General features: G+C 38.7%; 1 protein-coding gene across 2 annotated transcripts in view; it reads right to left on the bottom strand.

The window, feature by feature from the left end:
• The window catches only part of LOC111872234 (E3 SUMO-protein ligase RanBP2), a 142,413-nt gene that overhangs the window by 117,519 nt on the left and 2,953 nt on the right, over positions 1 to 21,941 (bottom strand). For both annotated transcript variants that reach the window (XM_023865920.2, XM_023865921.2), the window contains exons 2-7: positions 20,269 to 20,494; positions 18,063 to 18,236; positions 15,395 to 15,570; positions 10,460 to 10,608; positions 10,148 to 10,286; positions 743 to 911 (exon numbers count right to left, since the gene is read on the bottom strand). In XM_023865920.2, the coding sequence (XP_023721688.1) occupies positions 743 to 911; positions 10,148 to 10,286; positions 10,460 to 10,608; positions 15,395 to 15,570; positions 18,063 to 18,236; positions 20,269 to 20,494 (1,033 nt within the window). The remainder of the gene's footprint in view (positions 1 to 742; positions 912 to 10,147; positions 10,287 to 10,459; positions 10,609 to 15,394; positions 15,571 to 18,062; positions 18,237 to 20,268; positions 20,495 to 21,941) is intronic.

The following is a 21,941-nucleotide window of genomic DNA, read 5'->3' as shown; positions in this document are numbered from 1 at the left end:
AAAAAAAAAAAAAAAACACTGATTCTAGATCATGCAAGTGTGAGGCAAACTAATATTAGGACAGTATGTAATCTCTCCTTGACCTCGACTGGTGTTTGAACATGAGTATATTAAACAAATATAGGGCGGGGCACTCACTGGCAAAGTGACAGAACACACAAACTGAGGCCTAGTAGTTCACACTGCTATTATGCAGAGGCCTCTACTGGTGAACCCCAGAAATACAAGCTCTGAGCTGCCAAGAGGTGAAACTTCTGTGTCAATATGAAAGGTAATTTTCTTACTGTAGATTTCTAAAATTACACTGGTACATGTACCACAGTCTGTTTCCTGGTGAGACAAGCAATGTGGTATATAAACTACAGCCAGATTTCAAGGGTTAATAAATAATGTATAATTAACTGCAGGTGCATAAAAAATCCTTTAAACAGTGAACTTCTCATTATGAGCTTTACTCCTTATATTCAGCTTCTAATGTGGTGTAATGATGCTGCAGTATGACAGTGCAGAAGTACCAAAACTAACAAATTTTTTAATTCAACATCCATTTCATCATTTTCTATACCCCAAAATAGAATAAAATTTACTACACCAAAAAGTTAGCACATCGCTCCAATTAAAATTGAACCCCCTGACTCAACCCAACCCAAATCTTCAATGATAGTATGACACCAGACTAGCAAATGGGCAGACATCTTAAACTTTAAAAGCACTTCTTGAAAATTAAATAACAAATGGTTACCAGCTTGGCTATTTCTGTATGCAGCTTCCTTTGCCCACAGGTCCACACTCTTCTTCCGAGTTTCGGTAGCCTGAAGCAGCCATGTGGATTGCATGTCTATTGGTGAAGACAATGCAAGAAGGAGAAGGGGAGAAGAGACTCGGCAAGCCTCACGCCAGTTTCCATTTTCCTAAATAATTTTTTTTTTAATTTAAATCCAACACATGTTTAATCAGAACAGATATAACAGAATTAACTTTTCACTGCAGTGTAAGACTAAGTATTTTACACATCAAATATAAATTACAAAAATCTGTGAGAAGCTGGAGATGCACACACACATCCTTCCATACACTTCATAGCACTAACTTCCAAGAATGCTGAATGTAAGAGCAACAAGGATTTCAATGCTTTCCTGATCACAAGACAATGGCAACATGAGGATATCTAAAGCTTACTTGAATTCTTACTGTCAATGCAAAGAAAAAATAATCTGCGAAATGAGCCGCAACTGTATAGTTACAGCAGTATAGGTGTAATATACCAGAGGTGGGCAAAATTTCCCAGAGGCTGCACTGAGACACAATGTACAGACCAATGAAAAAACTCCTGCATAACACAAAAAATGACCCCTACTATGTGGGTAGGCTGAAAAGTAATGCACACATGCTTGTAGAGCGCGAACAAAAACAAATAGCAAGATCGGGCAAAAAATACATTAAAGAACAATTCTTAAGTTTCAAAAGCATATATTTATTTTTCAACATAGTCACCATTAAGGCTAACACATTTCTCCCAACGTGTAACAAGTTATTTCATTCTGTCACTGAAAAATTCTTCCGACTTTTCTCGAATCCAGGACTTGACAGCTGCCTTCACCTCATCGTCCGAGGTGTAATGATTACCCTTGAGGTCTCTCTTGAGTAGAGGGAAAAAATAAAAATCGCAAGGCACAAGATCGGGGGAATAAGGAGGGTGTGGAATCGGTTCAAACTTCAGGTTTCACAGAGCCTCTTCAGTTGCGCGCGAGGTGTGGACGAGTGTTGTCATGTTGCAAGATTATTGGCGCCAGGCTGCCTCTAACATGACAAACTTGACGCCGGAGGTGTTTTAGAGTCTGTATGTACTGAGAAGTATTTACCGTTGCCCCTTGTTCCAGAAAATCGGTCACATAAACTCGGTGAGCATCCCAAAACACAGTCAAAAGAAGTTTTTTGGCGGATGGTTGTGTTTTGAACTTTTTCGCCTGAGGAGATGACGGATGTCAATATTCAGCGCTCTGTATTTTCTCTTCCGGGTCGTAACAATGGACCCATGATTGGTCCCCCGTCACAATATTCAAAAGAAAGTTGCCTCCTTCGTCACGGTAGCGCTGCAAAAGTTGCTCGCAGCATTCCAATCGACACTGTTTGTTCTCGTCTGTGAGATGGCATGGTACCCATCGTGCACAGATTTTACGGTATCCCAATTGTTCAATAATGAAGCCGACGTGTTCCTTGTATATTCCAATATGGTTTGTGATACACTTTTGAGTGATTCGCCGGTCATTTTGAATCAAATTGTCGACGAGTTTGCGATGATTATCGTCTGTGGCAGTGATTGGACGTCCGCTGCGTGTTTCATCAACATTTATGGCTTTTCCAGGCTCGCAACCACGAAATTTTATTACCCATCGATTTACAGTAGACCTATCAACAGCATCGTCACCATAAACAGCCTTTAAACGACGATGAATCTCAGTAGGAGTCACTTTTTCAGCAGTTAAAAATTCGATAACAGCACACAGTTTAACTCGCGTTGACATAGCACTAGAACACGTCTCCATACTTCCGCTTCTCGAAATACACTGGATGAACGCAACGACCTCAAACCTGTGCATGCGTATTGAGGGGGAATGTTACTTCCACATGCCACCTGGCGCGCTTCTGAAGGTCATTTCGTTCGCGCTCTGCAAGCATGTGTGCATTACTTTTCAGCCTACCTATGTATTATCAGTTTCATTGAAGAACAATCTAGATGTAAACAGAGAGACAGGATAATTGCTCTCTGCCACATCACATGATTCAGGAATGGTCAGAGTGCATATTATAATTTCATATTAACACGCATTCATACAAAATAGTTAATTTATTTCAATTTCACTGCTGTGGTATACTTACTACTTAACTGTACAGGTAACTGTATAATGTACGGTGTAAGTTTATGACTTTCACAGAACATTCGTGCATTTATTTTAAGTATCACTGATAATTTTTACATCAACTGTCCAGATCTAGCGAAGGAAGTCAAGTGGGTACCATACCACTTGTAAATTGTGATTTATCCAGCTATGGTGTATATACAGTGACGACATGCAGTCATTATTCTGGATCAATCTATGAATGTAGCTTTCTCATAATGAAAGCTGAAGATGATCCATCAGTGCTGCATAAATATGAGTGGGAAATCACTAAAACGTGGCAGAAAATATGATATTGCACTGTTTCACAGAATTAAGTTCAAGCAATTATTCAGTAGCAATTAAAGGTATCATGAATCAAACTTGTGTAAATCCAGCTGTGAATGCAAGCAGTGTTCATATACCAATGAAATGGCATTTTAAGAACACCAAGGAAGAAATGTCAGTATACAAAACAGACTGAAAAATATGACAATTTTATTGAAGTGTATGACAGTAAAAAGTTCATGGCACAAAATGGTAGATTCACCAAAAAAGCTGTGTAGAGGCCACTTATGGCCACTGCTTGTATGGTATATGACAAAATGCACTATGAGTCAGGTCGTCAGGCCTGTCTTATATGCAAATCAACAAGTGCTAGTCAAAGGATTACCATGGACAGCATCTAACACTTGCTCATTATGTATATTGTGTCTGTTGCAGTCAATACAGTGGGGTACCCAAAAGAGACCGAACTAATTTTTTTGTGGGCAGAGCTTTTGTAATACCGCGTTTTGCCGCTATGAGCGCATAGAGCTAACATTCCTGAGTCGATAAGCCGATTACCGTTGCTTCAGAAGGTAAGGACTAGTTTCAGCAGAGTTTATAGTGACAACTGTTTTGTGATCATCGTTTTTGCAATGGCTGATTTTCGTGAACAGCGTGCGGCGGTGAAATTCTGCTTTTTGCTTGGGAAAAGTGGAACAGAAACTCTTGAAATGTTAAAAACGGCGTACAAGGACGATGCTATGGGGAAAACTCAAGTGTTTGAGTGGTTTTCCCATTTCAAAAATGGTGAAATGTCAATTGATGACAAACCTCGTTCTGGTCGTCCTTCCACGGCCCGAACACATGAAAATGTTGAAAAAATTCGTGAAATCATCAAGGAAGATCGATGACGGACCATTGAAGAAATTGTGGAGCTGTCGGGAGTGACTTGGAGCTCAGCGGCCAGATTTGTGGCAGTCGGGTGACTGGTTTTTCCATCATGACAATGCCCCTGCTCACACAGCCCTGTCTGTATGACAATTCTTGACCAAAAATGGTATGACCCCTGTTCCTCACCCTCCATACTCACCCGACCTTGCCCCGTGCGACTTTTTTTTTCCTCGAATGAAAAGACATGAAAGGAAAAAACGACGGAGGCGCTGTCAAGCATCTCAAAAGATGAATTTAGACAATGTTTTGAAAAATGGAATAAAAGACTAGACAAGTGTATTAGTGTAAGTGGAGAGTACTTTGAAGGGGATTGAAGGTTTGTGCTTAAAATTTGAATAAATAAGTTTAAAAAAAGATAAGTTTGGTTTCTTTTGGGTACCCCTCATATATGCTGTCTGTTGGGATGCCTCCAATCTTGATAATAACATCGATATCCCCTCAATGCAGTTCTGGCATTTCCATCATGAAAACTGTACATGAAATGCTTATGAGCATGCTCCACATCAGTAAATGGTGCCACCTCATTTCAGTGCTATCACTACTGTGCTGTCAGAAGTAATGAGAGCCATAAGTGAATGCAGTATGAGCATTATCTTGTGCTGCTGTCAAGGCTCCACCATATGGACATACAAAAAAATCAAGACTATAAGTTTTAAATCCTGTTTACTCAGAAAAGTCTACATATCAGACAATTCTTTGTTTATATTTTCTGTCCAAATTATCTCCTCAATGACCTCCTAAAGATTGGCTACAGGACTCAGAATCACCATGTACACAACCACACTATATTACATTATTAATCTAGCTATTCAGGTATCATTGTACTGCAACAATGATCTGGAATCATCCAACACACATGGTCATTTTCTACCTCCATTTCTCCTCTGGGCTAAAAACACAGAACACTATATACAATATACAAAATCTATACATGGCTCATTAAATGCTGAGACATAAAGTTGGGCCAACAGGCCTGACAGATCTGGACATCTTCATGGCATAATTATTTGGAAAAACTCAAAGGCAGTGTGCACCATTTCATAGCAAACTGTCTTTTTTTGTTAGCCCCACATGCAACCTCCTGGCCGGAGGACCACCCCTTTTTGGCTATCCATGACTACTTAATATATTCACAGCTACCCTCCATACCTGGAAGCCATCTCCTCCATCAAGGACCCACTTCATTCTACAAAATTCCAATTACAGTGAAACCCTGATTTTACACTTTTTAAGGGACAGCCTTAAATAAGTGTAAAATCAGGGAAATAACCATAATTTCTGCAAATAATTTAAAATATACCTTTGTACACTTAACTATGTATATGAACCTAGAGGCAAATATGGTTCTTTGTTTATTTTATGACACCTTATGGACTGCTGTTTTTATGTGGCATCAGTAAGATGAGTTGGTGATTATAACCAATGAACGGAAATGATGAGGATGAAGTGGTCATAGTATGTTTTGAGGTACCATTCTTGATTGTAGTGGGTGTTATCAGTCTTTAGGTGTCTGCTATGAAATGCAATGCAGACAACACATCCAGCTTATCTTGCAGCAGTTCCCCACCTACTAAGGCTCAAATACAGAGGCCGTAGCTGGCTAGTACAGCTAATTGGGGAAATACAATTTGAAATTGTGAGAAATGTGGTGTTCTTCAGATGGGCAGTACACTGATCAACGAAAAGCAAGTTTTACAATTTTTAGCATTCAGTTTACTATCTAGTCATGTGATGTAATCTTCAAATATTTCGGTGGTCATCCAAGAATATGTTATTAGTTTCATATTTTGTAGGCAGTCTATTGACATTCTTGGAGCAACGTCGACTTTCGTGTTTTCCAGTTACGAGAGGCAGCAGGTTGTCACTCCCATCAGCACTGCACATGAGGAGTACAGTACCGCAATGTTTAGAGTTCAAACCACTGTGGTTAAAATCTCCTCAAAATGTGAAGGTTTTGCTATAATGCATATTGAAAAACAGACGAGGATCATCAACATCTATATCCAAGAGGTCATAACCTTCAATTTCTTGCAATAGTTGGTAATCTTTCCAGTCTTATATAGTTTCTGGAATAACACTCCTGCTCTCACGTGACAGAGTTCTGTAAATAATGTTGTGTCTCCTTTTAAATCTGATGAACCATCCATTGGATGCTGAAAAGTTGGCTATTCCCAGATGAGTGGTAATTTGCAAAGCCTTCACCTTAAGGTGGGTTCATCTATGGAAGAATAAGTCTCACTTGCTCGCTTGAACAGTTTCCAGTTCCTCCAGTGGAAAATATTTCAGTTATTATCGCTGCATGCAGAAAGGCCCACACTACACATATCATCTTTCAGTATATTCACAGTTATTCACAAGTGTTTAATGAAGACAAAGAAAGTCTCAAGCATAATGCCGGGTGAACACGTGAGCCAATATGTGCATCAACTTGCACTAAAATATGTATTTTATCACTTTGAATTATTTTTTTCTTCTGTTATCCATATGTCATCCTTCTGCTGTCAAATTTGTCTTACCAATAACATTTGGTCACTACAAAATGAAGTCACATGGGAACTGGGAGATTAAAGAATTTAACTCAGGTGCATTTCGGTTGAATGGTCCACTTACGAAAACACGCCGTGTTGCAGTGGTCATTTTTTTAAACACTTATCATACATGAGAAATACACACTGCTCTCTCTGAGTTATAGTTATACTGATCCACAACACGATCAAAGCTGACTTAATCTGTAAGCTGCTTGGACTACAATGGCAGAAAAATTCCTTGAAGCATAAAAGGCCTTAGTGAAGTCACCTGGTGCATGCAAATCACTTGCAGCTGTCCATCAGCCAACTGGCAGTATGTAATTTTAGGCTGTACCATTTGCAACTGCTATCAGGGAACAAATTTGGTTCCTCCAATAAGAAATTCCGAGAAGGGAACTACAAAAAGTTAACTCTGGTGAATTTTCATAGTCAGGAGTAGAAAAATGGAGTACAAATTTGACGAAAATGTGAAATTGAGGAAACATAATATGCATTAAAGTTTAGAAGTACCATTATTTTTTTTGTTGCTAGTGGAGTGGGACTACGTCCCTTGCACTGCGGCCACTTCTGGCCTATTGTACCAGCCACAGATGATAGGTGAGGGTGATTGTGGAGCAATTGGTGGAATGAAGATTGGCAGGGGAAACCGAAGTACTCGGAGAAAACCTGCCCCAGAGCCACTTTGTCCACCACAAATCCCACCTGACCAGATCCGAGATTGAACCTGGGCCGCCGCAGTGGGAAGCCAGTGACTAACCGCTTGAGCTATGGCGCGGCCATTAGCATTACTATTAAGAACAAAGTGAGTGTAAATTCATGAAACACGTAAATTCTTGAACCATAAAACTGAAGATTCACTGTAATCTGTTCCTATTAACTTCATCAAATGCTTTCTTTTTGTAATCTCCTAACGCCAGATGAATTTCAATACTGAATTCTCCATTTTCAACCATCAGTTATGTAAAGAATACCCATCACTGCAAGATCCTCCTCTGCAGAATCTAGTTTGCTCTCCAGTTTCATTAGCACAGTATTCTGTAACTTACTTTTAGTAAGACTGAAAAAAATGTAAAAGCCAGCATTCAATAAGCTAATACCTCCAACTTTCTTCTTTCTGTGTGTTAGTATCACACCACCATTCTACAAACTTCCTGGGAGTGTCTCATCATACGAGGCAATATTCAGGAAATACAGAAATCTTTTGTGAAAAAAATCACCAGCATATCTGAACGTTATTCAGCTCACTTTTCCAAGGAGCCTTATTATTCTTTTATCTCTTTGACCCAATACATAATTCTTTGGCTACTGGTTGTGTGTACCCACTGTTAGACTACTAAATTAACACTACTCTCTTTTCACTGTATACAACTTGGAGGTAGTTTCAACCATGATTCCTTCTTTATGGGATTACATTAACATGGTCTGCTATTCAATATTCTAGCAATCAAGCAAGTTTCTTGTAGGTTACATCATTTTTGAGTACTGATACCAAATTGCTTCACATCTCTCATCTGATTTGATGTACTGTTCTCTCTGCTATGGCCATAATTCTTGCTGCCAGTATTTCTTAAATTCTTCTATTTTATCAATTATAATCTAAGCTAAATTTTCATTCCATTATCTGAATCCAGTCTTGAGACCATTTCCTTTTCATCTCCAGACTTTTTTAAGTTTCACCACATTTCATAAGTTACTACCTCCCACAACTATCTGAGTCAATTTATTTACCCCTCTGTTGAACAATCACCTTATGCTTGGTTGGATATTGTAGCAGCTCTGCCCTGAGGTACATTATTATTTTTTACTCGATGTTTCATCACTGGTAAGAAATACAAATGTATGATACATACTCATCCTTCTATTTCTGTAGGCATGTTGTATTCCTGGTATTCATTATGTCACTATTCTATTTATGTTTCAGAAGTTCATGCCTATACAATCTCAACACATGGTGTACTCAATTCATGCAAGGCAAGAGAGTACGTAATGTTAACAGCATTAAAGCCATTATTTTAATAGATGCTTCAGCTTAAAAATATCAGGCAAAACAAAGTAGAGGTAAGGGTTCTCCTGTGAGGAAAGAGAAGTTCTATATTTCTTTCCACATTTGCATGGGATGTTGTGTGTGTAACTGTTTGTTTCCTGCATCTCATTCTTAATTTTGTTCTGCTATGCAACAGTCAAGAACAAAACCAAGAAATGATATACAAGAAACAAAGAACTTTATATAATGCATCCCATGCATATAAGCCAGAAGAGGAGAGGCAGGCAGATCAATTAAAACCAGACCCACCAAGTATAAATGCAACACCAAAATGGTAGAAACTTCCAACTCAAAAACAAAACTCCTGGTGTGAGGAACTTGTAATATAAAGGAGTAAGAAAAAACTGTCCACAAAGAATAAAATAGGTTATGAAATGGAAAGAGTCAGTATTCATCAGATCTTGAGAACAGCTCATCAGCCAACCAAGCCCACATGTGAGCTCTATATAGCTACCCTTACTACAGCTATGAATTTATTGAATATGTAACAGAGTTACAACAACCACTGTCATATAGTCCTATTTGAATCCTCTCAATTTGTGTGTTTCTAGTGAGCGGCAGATTTTTAGCAATACTTACAAGGGGATTTCAGTCTCGTTTTACTGTGGTTTCTTTCATAATTTTTATTAGCAGTGTTCTACTCTTAGATCTCACTGATATTTGAAGTCAACAGATGACTCTGCAGTTTGTACTGTCATCTCACATTGATGATACTTGGTGGTAGCAGAATATAAATGCTGCCTATAAATGGATAATGTCCAACATAATACAGTGAAACCCCAATTTAATGTTCAATTTCAATGATCCCTAGCCAATAAACTCAGCATTAAATTACTTCCATTTCAGATTTCCCTCAAGAGCCAGGACAGCACGAGGTACAGCAACAGGTTACGGGCTGGATGGCCGGGGTTCGATTCCTGGCAGGGACAAGAAAATTTTCTCTACTATACAGAATCCAGACTGGCTCAAGGGCCCATCCAGCCTCCTATCCAATGAGTACTGGGGGATCTTTCCCGGGGGACAAAGCAGACTACTCACCTGCATCTAGTGCTGAGGTAAAGAATGGCGAAGCTATACTTCCACTCCCCATATGTTTACATGGTGTACAGGCACAGGGACAACTTTATCCTTACCTTTTCTAAGATTTTCCTCTGTTTGGCATTCCCACCCACTGGTCTACCCCCCAGAAACCTTAAATAGGGGTTTCATCATGTGTGCAAAAATTACAACATACTTCAAGTTTCTCAAGTTTAAAAGTTTAGTATGAAATATCTTACTCCATCTTATATCAGCAATATGTCTAGCTTCTTAATGTGGTAGGTATTCTGTTCTTTCCTTACTATTCAATTCACATTATTGTCTTACCACTTTTCGCCATGAGTAACATGCAAATATGTATTTTTAATTTATCGGTAACTTTTTGTCAAAATATAGCCAAAGTTGTAACTTAATATTTATGTAGTATTCTACAAAATTACCTTCTTTGCTTTCTTTAGCACCAGTGTTGCAAGATGGAGGCACAGTTGACCTCTAGCATGTTTAAGGAATTCCTGGTACAATTCCCGCTCACTTGGAGGGGATGCCAGACTGGATGCCTGGTGTAATGCTTTGTCAAAGCTAAAAACAATAAAATGAACAATGTACAAAGTTTCCAGAATGATACCTACAACAGTGATTACTTTGACTTTATTCTACAGAAACATTTTAAATAAGTATGGTTCTGCTCAATTTCAGACATGTTCACAAAGTTCATATTTCCTCCAAAACAACAGATTATAATCAATCATTACCTGAATAATGCCTGCACACAATCAGCAATGCTACGACGAACACCTGCTTGATGTTCTTGAAGGCTGAGACAAGTAGCTCTCTCCAATACAGCCACATAATGCAAATGGAATTCCCAGTTACACTTTTCCCGATTCTCTTCTTGGTAAGTCTAAAACGAACAAATAATTCCACAATGGATTCATATGGCAAGAATTTCAAATAATTTGAACAAGTATTCAGACTACATAAGATGGGAACAATTTATATGCTGCATTTATCAAAAGTGATTCTACTTGATGAAAAACTCAACAACATATTTAATCAACTTCACAATAAAAGTTCTCTAACTATGTAACACAAGTCAAGTGCACTTCAAACAAATTTCACAAATGGTACATTACCAGATTTATTTCAACATGTTCTACAAATTTCACCTCCTGGGGATAGTTAGTATTCAATTATGTAAAACAGTTCGTGAAAATCATGAAACATGATGGAAAACTTAATTATCAATTTTATATAATTTTTATTAAAAGTGTGAGTGAATTATATGGTAGAGTTCTTGTGTTGATGGTAAAAACCAATATATATTGTTGTGTGTTTGTGGCTGCATGGCTACTGACACCAAACTGTCGTGTATTTATGTTCATAACCACTACTGAAGAATCCAATGCGATCCGAGCTGCCAATTTCTGACACCAAAATATCAGACAAAAATGACAAAATGACAGGTTCTAATTCAGATGATTGGATTTATTAGCACTCCGGTTACACATTCTCTCTTAATTACACTTACATACAGTGCTATCGCTGATTTACACACACGCACACACACACTTGTCCTCTCCTGGTACCACAATTAAGACACAGGAACTAAAATGGTCTCACTAAATTACACACTCCCAATCCCACCACACTATAGCAGACATAAAGTCTTCAATTCACAAGTTAACTCTTCTTCAAATACAAACTTCCCATGGCTGTCTCCTACTGAGAACTCCGTCACTCACAGCCACTGTCACTTCTGGTTCCAATTCATTCACTCGCATGTTTCCATCATTACATTTCTCTCATAACTGCCAGCTTAGGAGTTCTGGTCACTTATATAGCCAAGGAACCGACACTGACCAACAGTAAACACAAATCACATGGACCGCTACCCAAGAAGATGATCAACGTCAAGCCTAAATCTTGATTTTTTTTTGCAACAGATGATGGATGCTTCCATTGCATGCTCTTCTGCTTGATATTGGTGAACTCAGGTTTCATCACCTGTGATGATCTGTTGCTGAAAGCTGCGAACTTCTTCATGATAATGAACCAAGTGGTGGGAACAAATGTGGCATACACTTATGCTCGTCTATCAGTTCTGTGGGTACCCTCCTGACACACACTTTATGGAACTGAAGGTTATCAGGCATCACAAAATAGGCAGACCCAAAGCTGATAGTTAATTGTTTTGCAATTTCATTGACCGTCATTCTTCTGTTTTGAAGAATCAGTTCTATAGCTCCTACATTCTGTGTGGTTGGACAACTGCCCACAAGAAATGTATCACAGTTCGCTGCTCCTCCTTGGTGCAATACTCAAGTTTCTCTGCTTCATACACTCTCACACTAACTTCAAGGTCATCAGGCTTGTCCTGCTAACTCATCACATAACACCTTACAATAACCACCCCCCAATCCTTCCATTTTCTTTGAAAATATAAAAGTGTGGAAACTTTCTGCAAATCTCTTGTATATTCAGTGGCTATATCTTTCATCCTTTACACTTTGTCCTGTTTCATTTTATAGTGCTGACCCCATGGTGAATGTATGAAAACAAACATAGCTTGGAGATCATGAAATCAAATGCTTATATCTCATACATCTGAATATAACATGAGATGTTTAAGACATTGCCAAACTCATATTCAAAGACTGGGTTTAGTTTCATTCTCTGTAGAATGACGGACAGACAGAATGGCACCATTCTTTTTACATTATCATTAGTGACATCAGTACTGTCTGTATGAAATATTTTGAACAGTAAGAACTGTGATCCTTTCAGACCATATTTCCATCACACTTGGCAATGTTTCTTCCATTTTATGCAAGTTATAAAGAAAAATGAACAAATCATAATAGTAGTTGCAATTAAATAGATTAGTGGTATTTAAATAGACCAGCAGAGAGCTGTTGTGGTATTTAATTGGGACCACAAAGGATTAATATTTCATAATGTAATCAAAATCTACATAAAGTACATTATTTTTCTTTGCTATTTCAAACCAGAATTCTTAGTTAAAGAGGTAATAAAAATTGTCCAATAATGACAAAAATACACTTCACCAACAAATTTAACAATGGAGGGCCAATAATGAAACTGACAGTAATCTGTCCACACATAATTTAGTTTTCTCGTGTCCACTGACAGTCAATGACAATGGGTATTTCACTTTACTACATCGAACCACAACATAGTGCAGAACACACAGAATGTATACACGCCCAGAAAAGGAACACATACACCATACTGTATGATCATATAAAGATAAATATCATGTGAAAAGCATACTAATATCCACACACTACAACCTGCACATCATAAAAACTTGTTGTTGGGCTTCACAACCAGACTTACTACATAGAAATCACAATTCTACAATAAGACCTTAACAAACACATACATGACTAATTTCTACACCGTAGCAGTGAAACCAGGAGGAATGACGACGTCAGCGAGTGCAGGCCACACTGTTACGTCCACAAAGGGAACTTCTTAAGAAACACATGACCAAGGATTGGACCTTGTGGAGGGGTCGATCCCCTCCAAAACAATAAAGAAGCAGAGCACAGAAGAGGAGCCGGTAAATTAGAAGCACCGGCCTCCCCAAAGAGAGTGAATGAGAGATGGATGACAGTGAGGAGCAAATGTGATACAACTGGATCTTCGGGCATGTTAGCAGGAAACTGCTCGAGACGAGCTGGTCTTAGACGAGGAGCGGATGTAGCAGTTGGAGAGCACAGCAACAGGAAGAAAAAGGAATGTGGATGCACCATTAGGCTGTTCGGGATGAACAACTTTTAGAAAGGAGCAGTGTGATATGGATGGCGCAATGGGAAGTGGGGGTCACATGAACTCCGCATTTCCTTGAGTGACGTCACATAGCCCCACTCCATCCATCAGTGCGCTACACTCGGTAAACAACCCCTCCCCTGCAGTGACGTGGCAGAGGAGTGGCTGCGCCAGGCAACCATTGCCACGGCGACGTAACAAGGGATGCCACGGTTGTTATGCAGAAATAAAGAACTCTCGATAGCGTTGCCAGCAACACCTGTAAACACGGGGACTAGGCAACAAGGAAGCGAGTTGTTTTCTCGTTGTCTGGCTGAGGGTTTATAAGAGAATTGCAATGGCTAAGGAGTCAGTTAAAATGTAGCAGGTGCTACAGTTGAAATATAGCAGCAGTCGCGGGAAGAAGACCTGAACACATGGTTAGAAGATTTGATGTGATAATCTCTGCTAGTGCGCGATAATTGAGAAGTAAGCCAGTGAAGACTTATTGTGTAACTTAAAAGACTCTGTGTGTGCTGTAGTACAGTTATACTGGGAGAGACTTGTATAGCTCCCGCGTTATAAATATGTGAAGACTACTGAAGACAGAGTGAATAGATTATTGTGCAGGGTTTATAAATTGGGTAAACCCGCAACTGTGTTATAAATTAATTGTAGTTACGATTTGTAGGTTATTAAATAAACCAATTAACAATCTGAACAGTGTCATCAGTAGCAAAACACGTTACAATATTTAAGTTGGCATACACTTCTCAACCTATCATTGGAAACCTTTCACATTTTTTAATATACCTTTAATATTTTTATAGCATTTCAACATATTATAATTTTATATATGATATACCCTTATTTTATGTATTTGCTACTTTATTATAACATAAACTCGAGGCAAGAGTTTTATGTGAGTACATAACATGATGTGATGCACTGATAAGGACCCATATCGATATTTTCAATGACTATGTATTCCTGTGTACAACTGCCTGATGATGGTCTTATGTGACCGAAACATGCACTAGTATAAGATCAAAAATAAAATTGTATTTGTTGTGTCAACAGTGACATAATTCTTATACATATTGTGGTGTATTGCCTCTATGCAGGAACTGTTGAGCCACAGACACCTCAGGGCATGCGCGCATCAGGAGAGTTGCAGATTGTATCGGCGCATTGCTATGCGACAACTCTGTGAATGCTTGAATAGCGCAACAGAAAGTGCGAGTGACATCACATATCCCCACTCATCCCATTACTGCACAACGCTTGGTAAACACCCCTCCCCGGTAGGCTGTGATGTCATGCAACAGTAGGGCGTCCATTGCCAGGCAATGCATGGGTAGACACGCCTGACAATAATACCTGAGATCTGCTGCTGAGCAGCAATGTGTTTTCTATGTGGTCCATGCTGAGCCTATATAAGGAGCAGCAAACACTATTCAGGCAGTATTGAGTATTAGTCAATATTTGGGAGTATTTGAGAGTGGTGGAAGCAAGCGCAGTGGAACCAGGAATGCCAAGTGATTTAGAAGAATAGTGTGTGCGACGGTGCAGTGGATTATAAGGTGTATGCAAGTCAGCGATAAAGCTGTATTAGAGTGTAAACAAGAGAGTGTGTGTAACGAGGCTGTCAATAAATCCAATCATCCGAACTATAACCCGTCATTTCGTCACAGTTCCTGCACAGAGTCAATACGCCACAATATTTTACTTTAAAAATATACACCTGATCACAATACAACAGAGACAGTCCCAAACAGAAATTTCTGTTACTGATTTTATTTCATCATAAAAATCATGAACATATACAACCATAATACCACTCTGTGAAGCTTGGCACTGGTGACATACCATTTTCATTTCAATTTAACTAATGGATAAAATGTCAGTACACATACCTCAAAAACGTCAATGAGGCAGTCATACCACTGAAGCTGATCTCTAAAACATGGCATAGAACGAAGTTCCACCTCAACTGCATGATTGTAAGCATCTGTCAGTCTTTCTGTATCCAGGTACAGTCTCAGCAAACGCACACGCAGAGAAACATCAGTAGGCCTTGCTGTCAGCTCAGCTAGAAAATAATACCAATAATAAGAAGTGAATGCAACATTTATAATAATTCCCATGGCTTGAAAAGCAGCCATCTGCTTGCTATGTCAAAAACTGGAAAGCAGAATTCCACAGGTTTTATGAACAACTATGATTACGAGCCTTGTCTTGGGATGGCAGTGATGAGTAGGAGGCTGGTGTGAAATGGCTGCCAGCCTGGGAGTCAGTTGTGAGACATTCATCCCATAAAAGGACATTAACACAGGTGTTGAGGAAGCTATGGCTTTGGAAGCCATTACCAGGTGACAATATGTGAAGATAACAGCAGACTGGGAAGACTTAGTGCATGATGTAGTGAATTGTAGTGTGTGTGAATTAGTAACAGCACTATAGTTATTCATAGTTATATGTAGGTGTTCAAAAAATGCAATTACCAATCCAAGCCCCATCTACAGTCACTCATACACATGACTAGTGGCGTCAGAAGTGGTTGGTTTGGAAACTATATTCGATTGTTTTACCGCCATACTATGATGATGGAACAATTCATAGAGAGCCTGCTGGCTGAAATAAGAACCACCCAAGAGGAAATATACTGCTCCATTCATCACACAACTTAACCAACTAGGACCAGTGCCAGAGCTAAGACTGCCACCAGCTTCCCATTTTGGTGGCCTGGGTTTGAACCCTAGTCAGGTCATGTGGGATGTGTGGTAGACAAAGTGGCAATGGGGCAGGCTGTCTGTGAGTACTTCAATTTCACCTGCTAATTCTCATTCCACCAGCTGCTCCATATTCATTAGCCATCCTTTCATTCATGCTATATAGTCTCAAAAATGAGTGTCATTAAATACCACACTTAAAGGGGGAGGGGGATGAATGCAAAGCAAATAATTCTGGCATGTTTGCTTCCTCTATTTATTCAAAAACCATATAACACAACCTGAGTGTACTGAGTAAAAAATGTCTCATTTTCCCCACAATCTTTGTTTGATACATTTTTCACTCCAATATTAGAGAGTTATGGGAACGGGGTCCACTCAGCCTCGTGAGGATAACTGAAGAGCTATTTCAAGGATATAGCGGCTCAGGTCTAGAAAACTGAAATTAACAGTCATGGGGATTCACTGCACTGATCATGTGACACCCTCTACCCGCTAATGTTGGCACTAACTTCGCTGACAAGTGGTGGTCACTCGGTCGGTATAGTTTGCTTGTGGTCTAAAACCATGGAGTTTTTGTTTTTGATTAGAGAGTTATGCTGAAGTATACAAATATGCAAAGTGTCTCTTATTATTGCACAGTTTTAACCAGCTGGAATGTGCCCATAAATTTCGAAAATCAGTATCAGACTTTAAGGGAATCCATTCAGTGGTTCTCAAATTGTTACAGGCACACAAACTGGCACTGTGAACTAACATGTGCATTTTTATGACTTTTCATGATTGCACCTAGAATAGCTCATAATGTGTGTCATCACTGCCTTATCACAATAAACTGACTGCAATCAGAGAGAAATGAAAAAAGGAAGCTGCATGCACACCAGTCACTGGGAAGAAATTTACATCAAATCATCTGGAAGCAGTTCATACTAGCCACCAGGAAGGGAACATTCAGTATCTCATCACATAAGGATGCATACTGTCTGACAACTTCAACATTCAAAACTGAGTAACCTGCAAGATTAAACTGCTGTTAATATATGCAATGGTACTAATTATCATAAATTGAATAACTGCATAACAAAACTACTGTTTCATAAAATGTAAAGATTTATTTCCATTTGTACAACAGTTGTGTTCCAAGAAAAAGTCACGGATGGTGAAATGAAATAAATCTAACACAACTGCCCCATTAGAATCAATGGAAATGTCTGAGATCTGCTACAAAAAGAATCAGAATATTTTTGCTTTTACTCAGACTGGTTGTCTAGTACAGTACAGTACATCCTTTTTGTTGTTTCAATAATATTTATGCAATTTTAGTACAAATAAATTGTATGTAATTACATATTTAGTTTGAAAAGGCATACTAAACACTGCTAAGAAATGGGATGGCATTAATTATGTCCCAGCAATGTGAACAGAAAACCTGCAACAACAGAGTAGAAAATCACTTGCCAAGATGTTCGAACACTGGCACCGTCCCCCCCAACCAAAAAAATTATTATAGAATAGTTTTTTGAGAGTCAATGATGAAATAAAGCACAGGACTATTTAGTGTGCAAAGACACTCAAAAGAAAACAAATATTTTACTTAAGATGTCCTTATGCCCTCAACAAGTGACAATAGCAATGTGTAGAAAAGGCAGTGTGGCTAGGACAAATTTTCCCTTTTCCACTTGCATTCTTCCTCCTTACTAATACACTTATCCAACACCTGCCACCCCTTCCCCACCTCTATTGATTGGATAGGAAGAAATCTGCATTCAAGCAAGGGCTATTAGTTGAGCACATCAAAACCTAATAACATTTTAAAACTTCTATAAAACAAGTACCTGTAATTACAACTTACAAGCAATAAGGGCCTCTAATTCTGCAGCATCTTCCTCTCCATCTGCAGTCAAAAGATGCTCCTTCAGTCTGAATACTGTTGGATGATGTGGAAACAACTGTTCAGCCCTTTCGCACCAATAGCGAGCTCTTCCAACATCAAGTGGAGCTTCACTATCTACTAGCAGCTCACATACTGAAAAAAAGAATTATTTACAGACGCGAAGAGTAAGGATACTGACTGGACAGACTAGTAAGTTTCATAAACAGTTCTATCTTCTGAAGCATGAATAAACCAAGCTAGAAACCAGCATAAAGCAGGCAGGAAGCAGAGCTCTCTGGAAACCTCATACGCTACAAGAATATGTACATACTTACACATGCACATACACAAACACACACATTAAACAGTTCATGTAAAATGTAACCCAAACAAATCAAAACTGTATTTCATTAATAAATTTTAGTAACAATCTCTGTACCATATTTAAGAAAATTGTATTCAGTCAATGATGCACTCTTACACATTGCAATCATCTGCAAGCCACCTGAAAATCATTCAGCCACTCAGGCACCTGTGTCAATACAGACACTCTGGCAGCAAACTTCGCAACCAAAGACCCTACACACAACACAATTTCTTTTTAATGCTGTTCAAAAACACCATGAAGCAACCTTACACATTACATACTGACTACTGAGGTCTTACATGGTTTTATTTTCTGAAGATGGTAGCAGTTTGTGAAAACATTCGTTAAACCTGGTCTCCTACACAAGCATCCTGGGGATTTCTGAGAAGAATGTTCAAGCCTAGCACAGATTTCATCCAATTTCTCTTCAATGAGCACACCACATTTTGAATCAGCTCTTTTTTGTCCAATAATGACTCTATGTCTCATTTTATTTCTGACTGTCTGAATAATACTTCTATTTGGAATTGTAACACAACGAAATTTATGCCAGAATATGCTCCTTACTTTATACTTATCACTCCTTGCATAGATATTCCACAGGAAGACTCATTCCATAGTAACTCCCACCAAGGCTAGAAAACCTATTATCACACAATGTATTTAAACAAACCATTATGCCTCCTATGAAAAAAGTGCTTTTACCAAACAATATTAGGAGTTGTAAGATTTGAGGCTTTCACGGTGGTGACTATGAAGAAATCAGTCTTCTGGGATTTGGCACCGTGTATATGTGGTGTTAACTGACGTTTCGGAGGAACGTATCGCCTCCATCTTCAGGGTAGAAGAAAAAATATAAAAGATCTGCTTTTACCGGTTCTCACGGTCTCTTCGCTTGCAGATTTCTTATATTTTTTCTTCTACCCTGAAGATGGAGGCGATACGTTCCTCCGAAACGTCGGTTAACACCACATATACACGGTGCCAAATCCCAGAAGACTGCTTTCTTCAATATTAGGAGTTATTTTACTACAAACAGTTATGAAATAACAAAGACAATCAAAATTTAAAAAGTGAATTCCATACATTCCCTGACTACAGGAATATTATTAGACTTAAGTGCTAACACTCACATGCAACTAACTGTACTGGAAACTGTTTTCGGAGGAAAGACACATCCTAGGCATTCCAGATGCAAAGTGAGTGTAAAAATTCTAACCTATGACAAATTGATCTAATCAAAATATAAAAGCAGCTTCACTAACTAAATATGCTTAACTCCATGCAAAATTGCATTCAGGTGTTAAGTACTGAAAGTATCAGCAACTTCAAAAAACCACAATGATAAACAGGCCTTTCTATGAAACCACAAGAACACATGACACATACCAATAACAAACTCTTGACACACACAACAGTAACCTCTTCAAAATTTCACACATTTAGAAAAAGCTCCAATCTAAAATGGTCTATTATAGATGTGCAGCAACAAGGAATGACTTCCAAGCAGCCATGACTTCGAAATATAAGGTTCTCACATGTTACTATGCAAATATGTCATGTAGGTTGACAGACATCAACTCTGAAGATGGAGGCAATGCATTCTTCTGCAACACTGGTACCTATCTACTTAACTACCCATCACACCACAGAAGACTGGGATGATCTACATTTCTTCCATACAGTATATTGAAATAAAACAATCCCAAAACTTACGTATACTAGTACATGAATTTGTGAGGATAATATCTGTAACCTTGAAGGATGAGGTAGTTTACCTTACCCTTCAATATCAAAACCTGGTCCAATTATCTTTACCTTTCAATACCAAATCCTGCTGCTTACTCTCCAGTTCAAGAGAACATTTGTACTGAGCTAAGGCCTTTTCCTTTTGCCCAAGGTTCTCTAATGCCTGTCCCAGGAGCTTATGCGCACTGGCTGAATCCTCACGAACAGTCAGATAATTTGACACATATCGCCTAGTCAATTCATATTCTCCTAACATAAAATACAACTTGGCAATATTGTAGCAACGCAAATTTCTCTGAAATAAAAGAAAAATAAGAAAACATATTAAAATATAAACTAGATGAATTAAGAAACTGCATTAATCTACAGAAACATACATAGAAACACTCATAGCTTTGTAATTTTGACATTTATTACACTCATGACTGGCATTTCTGGCATCTGCTGAACATGTGTTTGTGTCTGCAATATCTCTGTGGTATCTGCAGCAGAGTATTTCATGTGTGGCATCTATCTGTGCAATGCACATTGTCTTTGTGCTGTGTAATGTGTCTGCATGGCATGTGTGGTATGGGCAGCATGTATACATGTTATATGTGTACTGTATACAGCGTGACAAGTGTGATGTATTTGGCCTGTGAATGGTATGAATTGTATGCATTTTGTGTCGTGTGTGCTGGTTGTGTCTGATGTGTGATGAGTAAATATACAGTACAATGTGAGTGTGGTGTGTTGCTTGTGGTGTACACATTGTCTGTTGCACATGTATATGGAATGCATGCACAGTGCTGAATGTAGTGTGCACTATGTGTGTAAGGTATACAATGGACATATAGAGTACATGCATGTCTGGTGGATGTAACTTGTGTGCTGTGTGGTGTGCATGTGTATATGTTTTGCACTGTGGCCTGTGGTTTGTGGTCTGTGTACACAGGTTATCTTTTGTTGTGTCTGGTGTGTTGTATGAAGTTTCACATGTATGTGGCATGCATATGTGATGTCTGTACTGTTCATTACATATACATGGTACTTGGGAAAGACATTAGAGACAATATGTATATGGAAAAATATTTATTATACATAAGAAGTGATCTCATAATTTAGCAGCACAAATCTGAAAGCTTTTTTGCCACCTATTTAGTTTTAACGTCAGCACCATGACATTCAATCTCATGCCACGCATTCACAAGTACAATTTTGGTCACTGCTGCAACTGCCTCTGATATGCAATGCTGCAGAGTTCAGAGATCTGCAATTTTCTCCTGACAGACGATATTCTTCAAACAACCCAAGAGGAAAAAGTCCAGTGGTGTTAGGTCTGGTGATCTTGGGAGCCATGCCATGAAACTGCCTCTTCGAATCCACTTGTTGCGAAAGCATTTGTTTAAAAACTGACGGATGTTTCCAAATATGGGGGCACTCCATCCTGCTGTATCCATGCATCACAAGGCAACTGTGGCACTGTGTAGTGTTCTAACATTTATAGGTACAAATGATTTGTCACGGTTGCTTCCTTAATGAAAAAAGGTCCAATGTTGTCATCTTTCATAATGACACACCACACATTAACCTTTGGTGTGTCCCTCTGATATTTGATAATATCTTTAGGTGGCTGACTATCCACAATTCTGCAGCTATGTCTGTTCACAATATCTTTCAAATGGAATACTGTCTCATCAGAAAGACATATAGAGTCCAGTGAAACCTCATCACCGTCAATTTTCTGCAGAATTTCCTCACAA

The sequence above is a fragment of the Cryptotermes secundus genome, unplaced genomic scaffold (assembly GCF_002891405.2).
Source record: "Cryptotermes secundus unplaced genomic scaffold, Csec_1.0 scaffold797, whole genome shotgun sequence".
Classification (NCBI taxonomy): Eukaryota; Metazoa; Arthropoda; class Insecta; order Blattodea; family Kalotermitidae; genus Cryptotermes; species Cryptotermes secundus.
The sequence above is the reverse complement of the archived record's forward strand: the minus strand, read 5'-3'. Positions and strand labels throughout refer to the sequence as shown.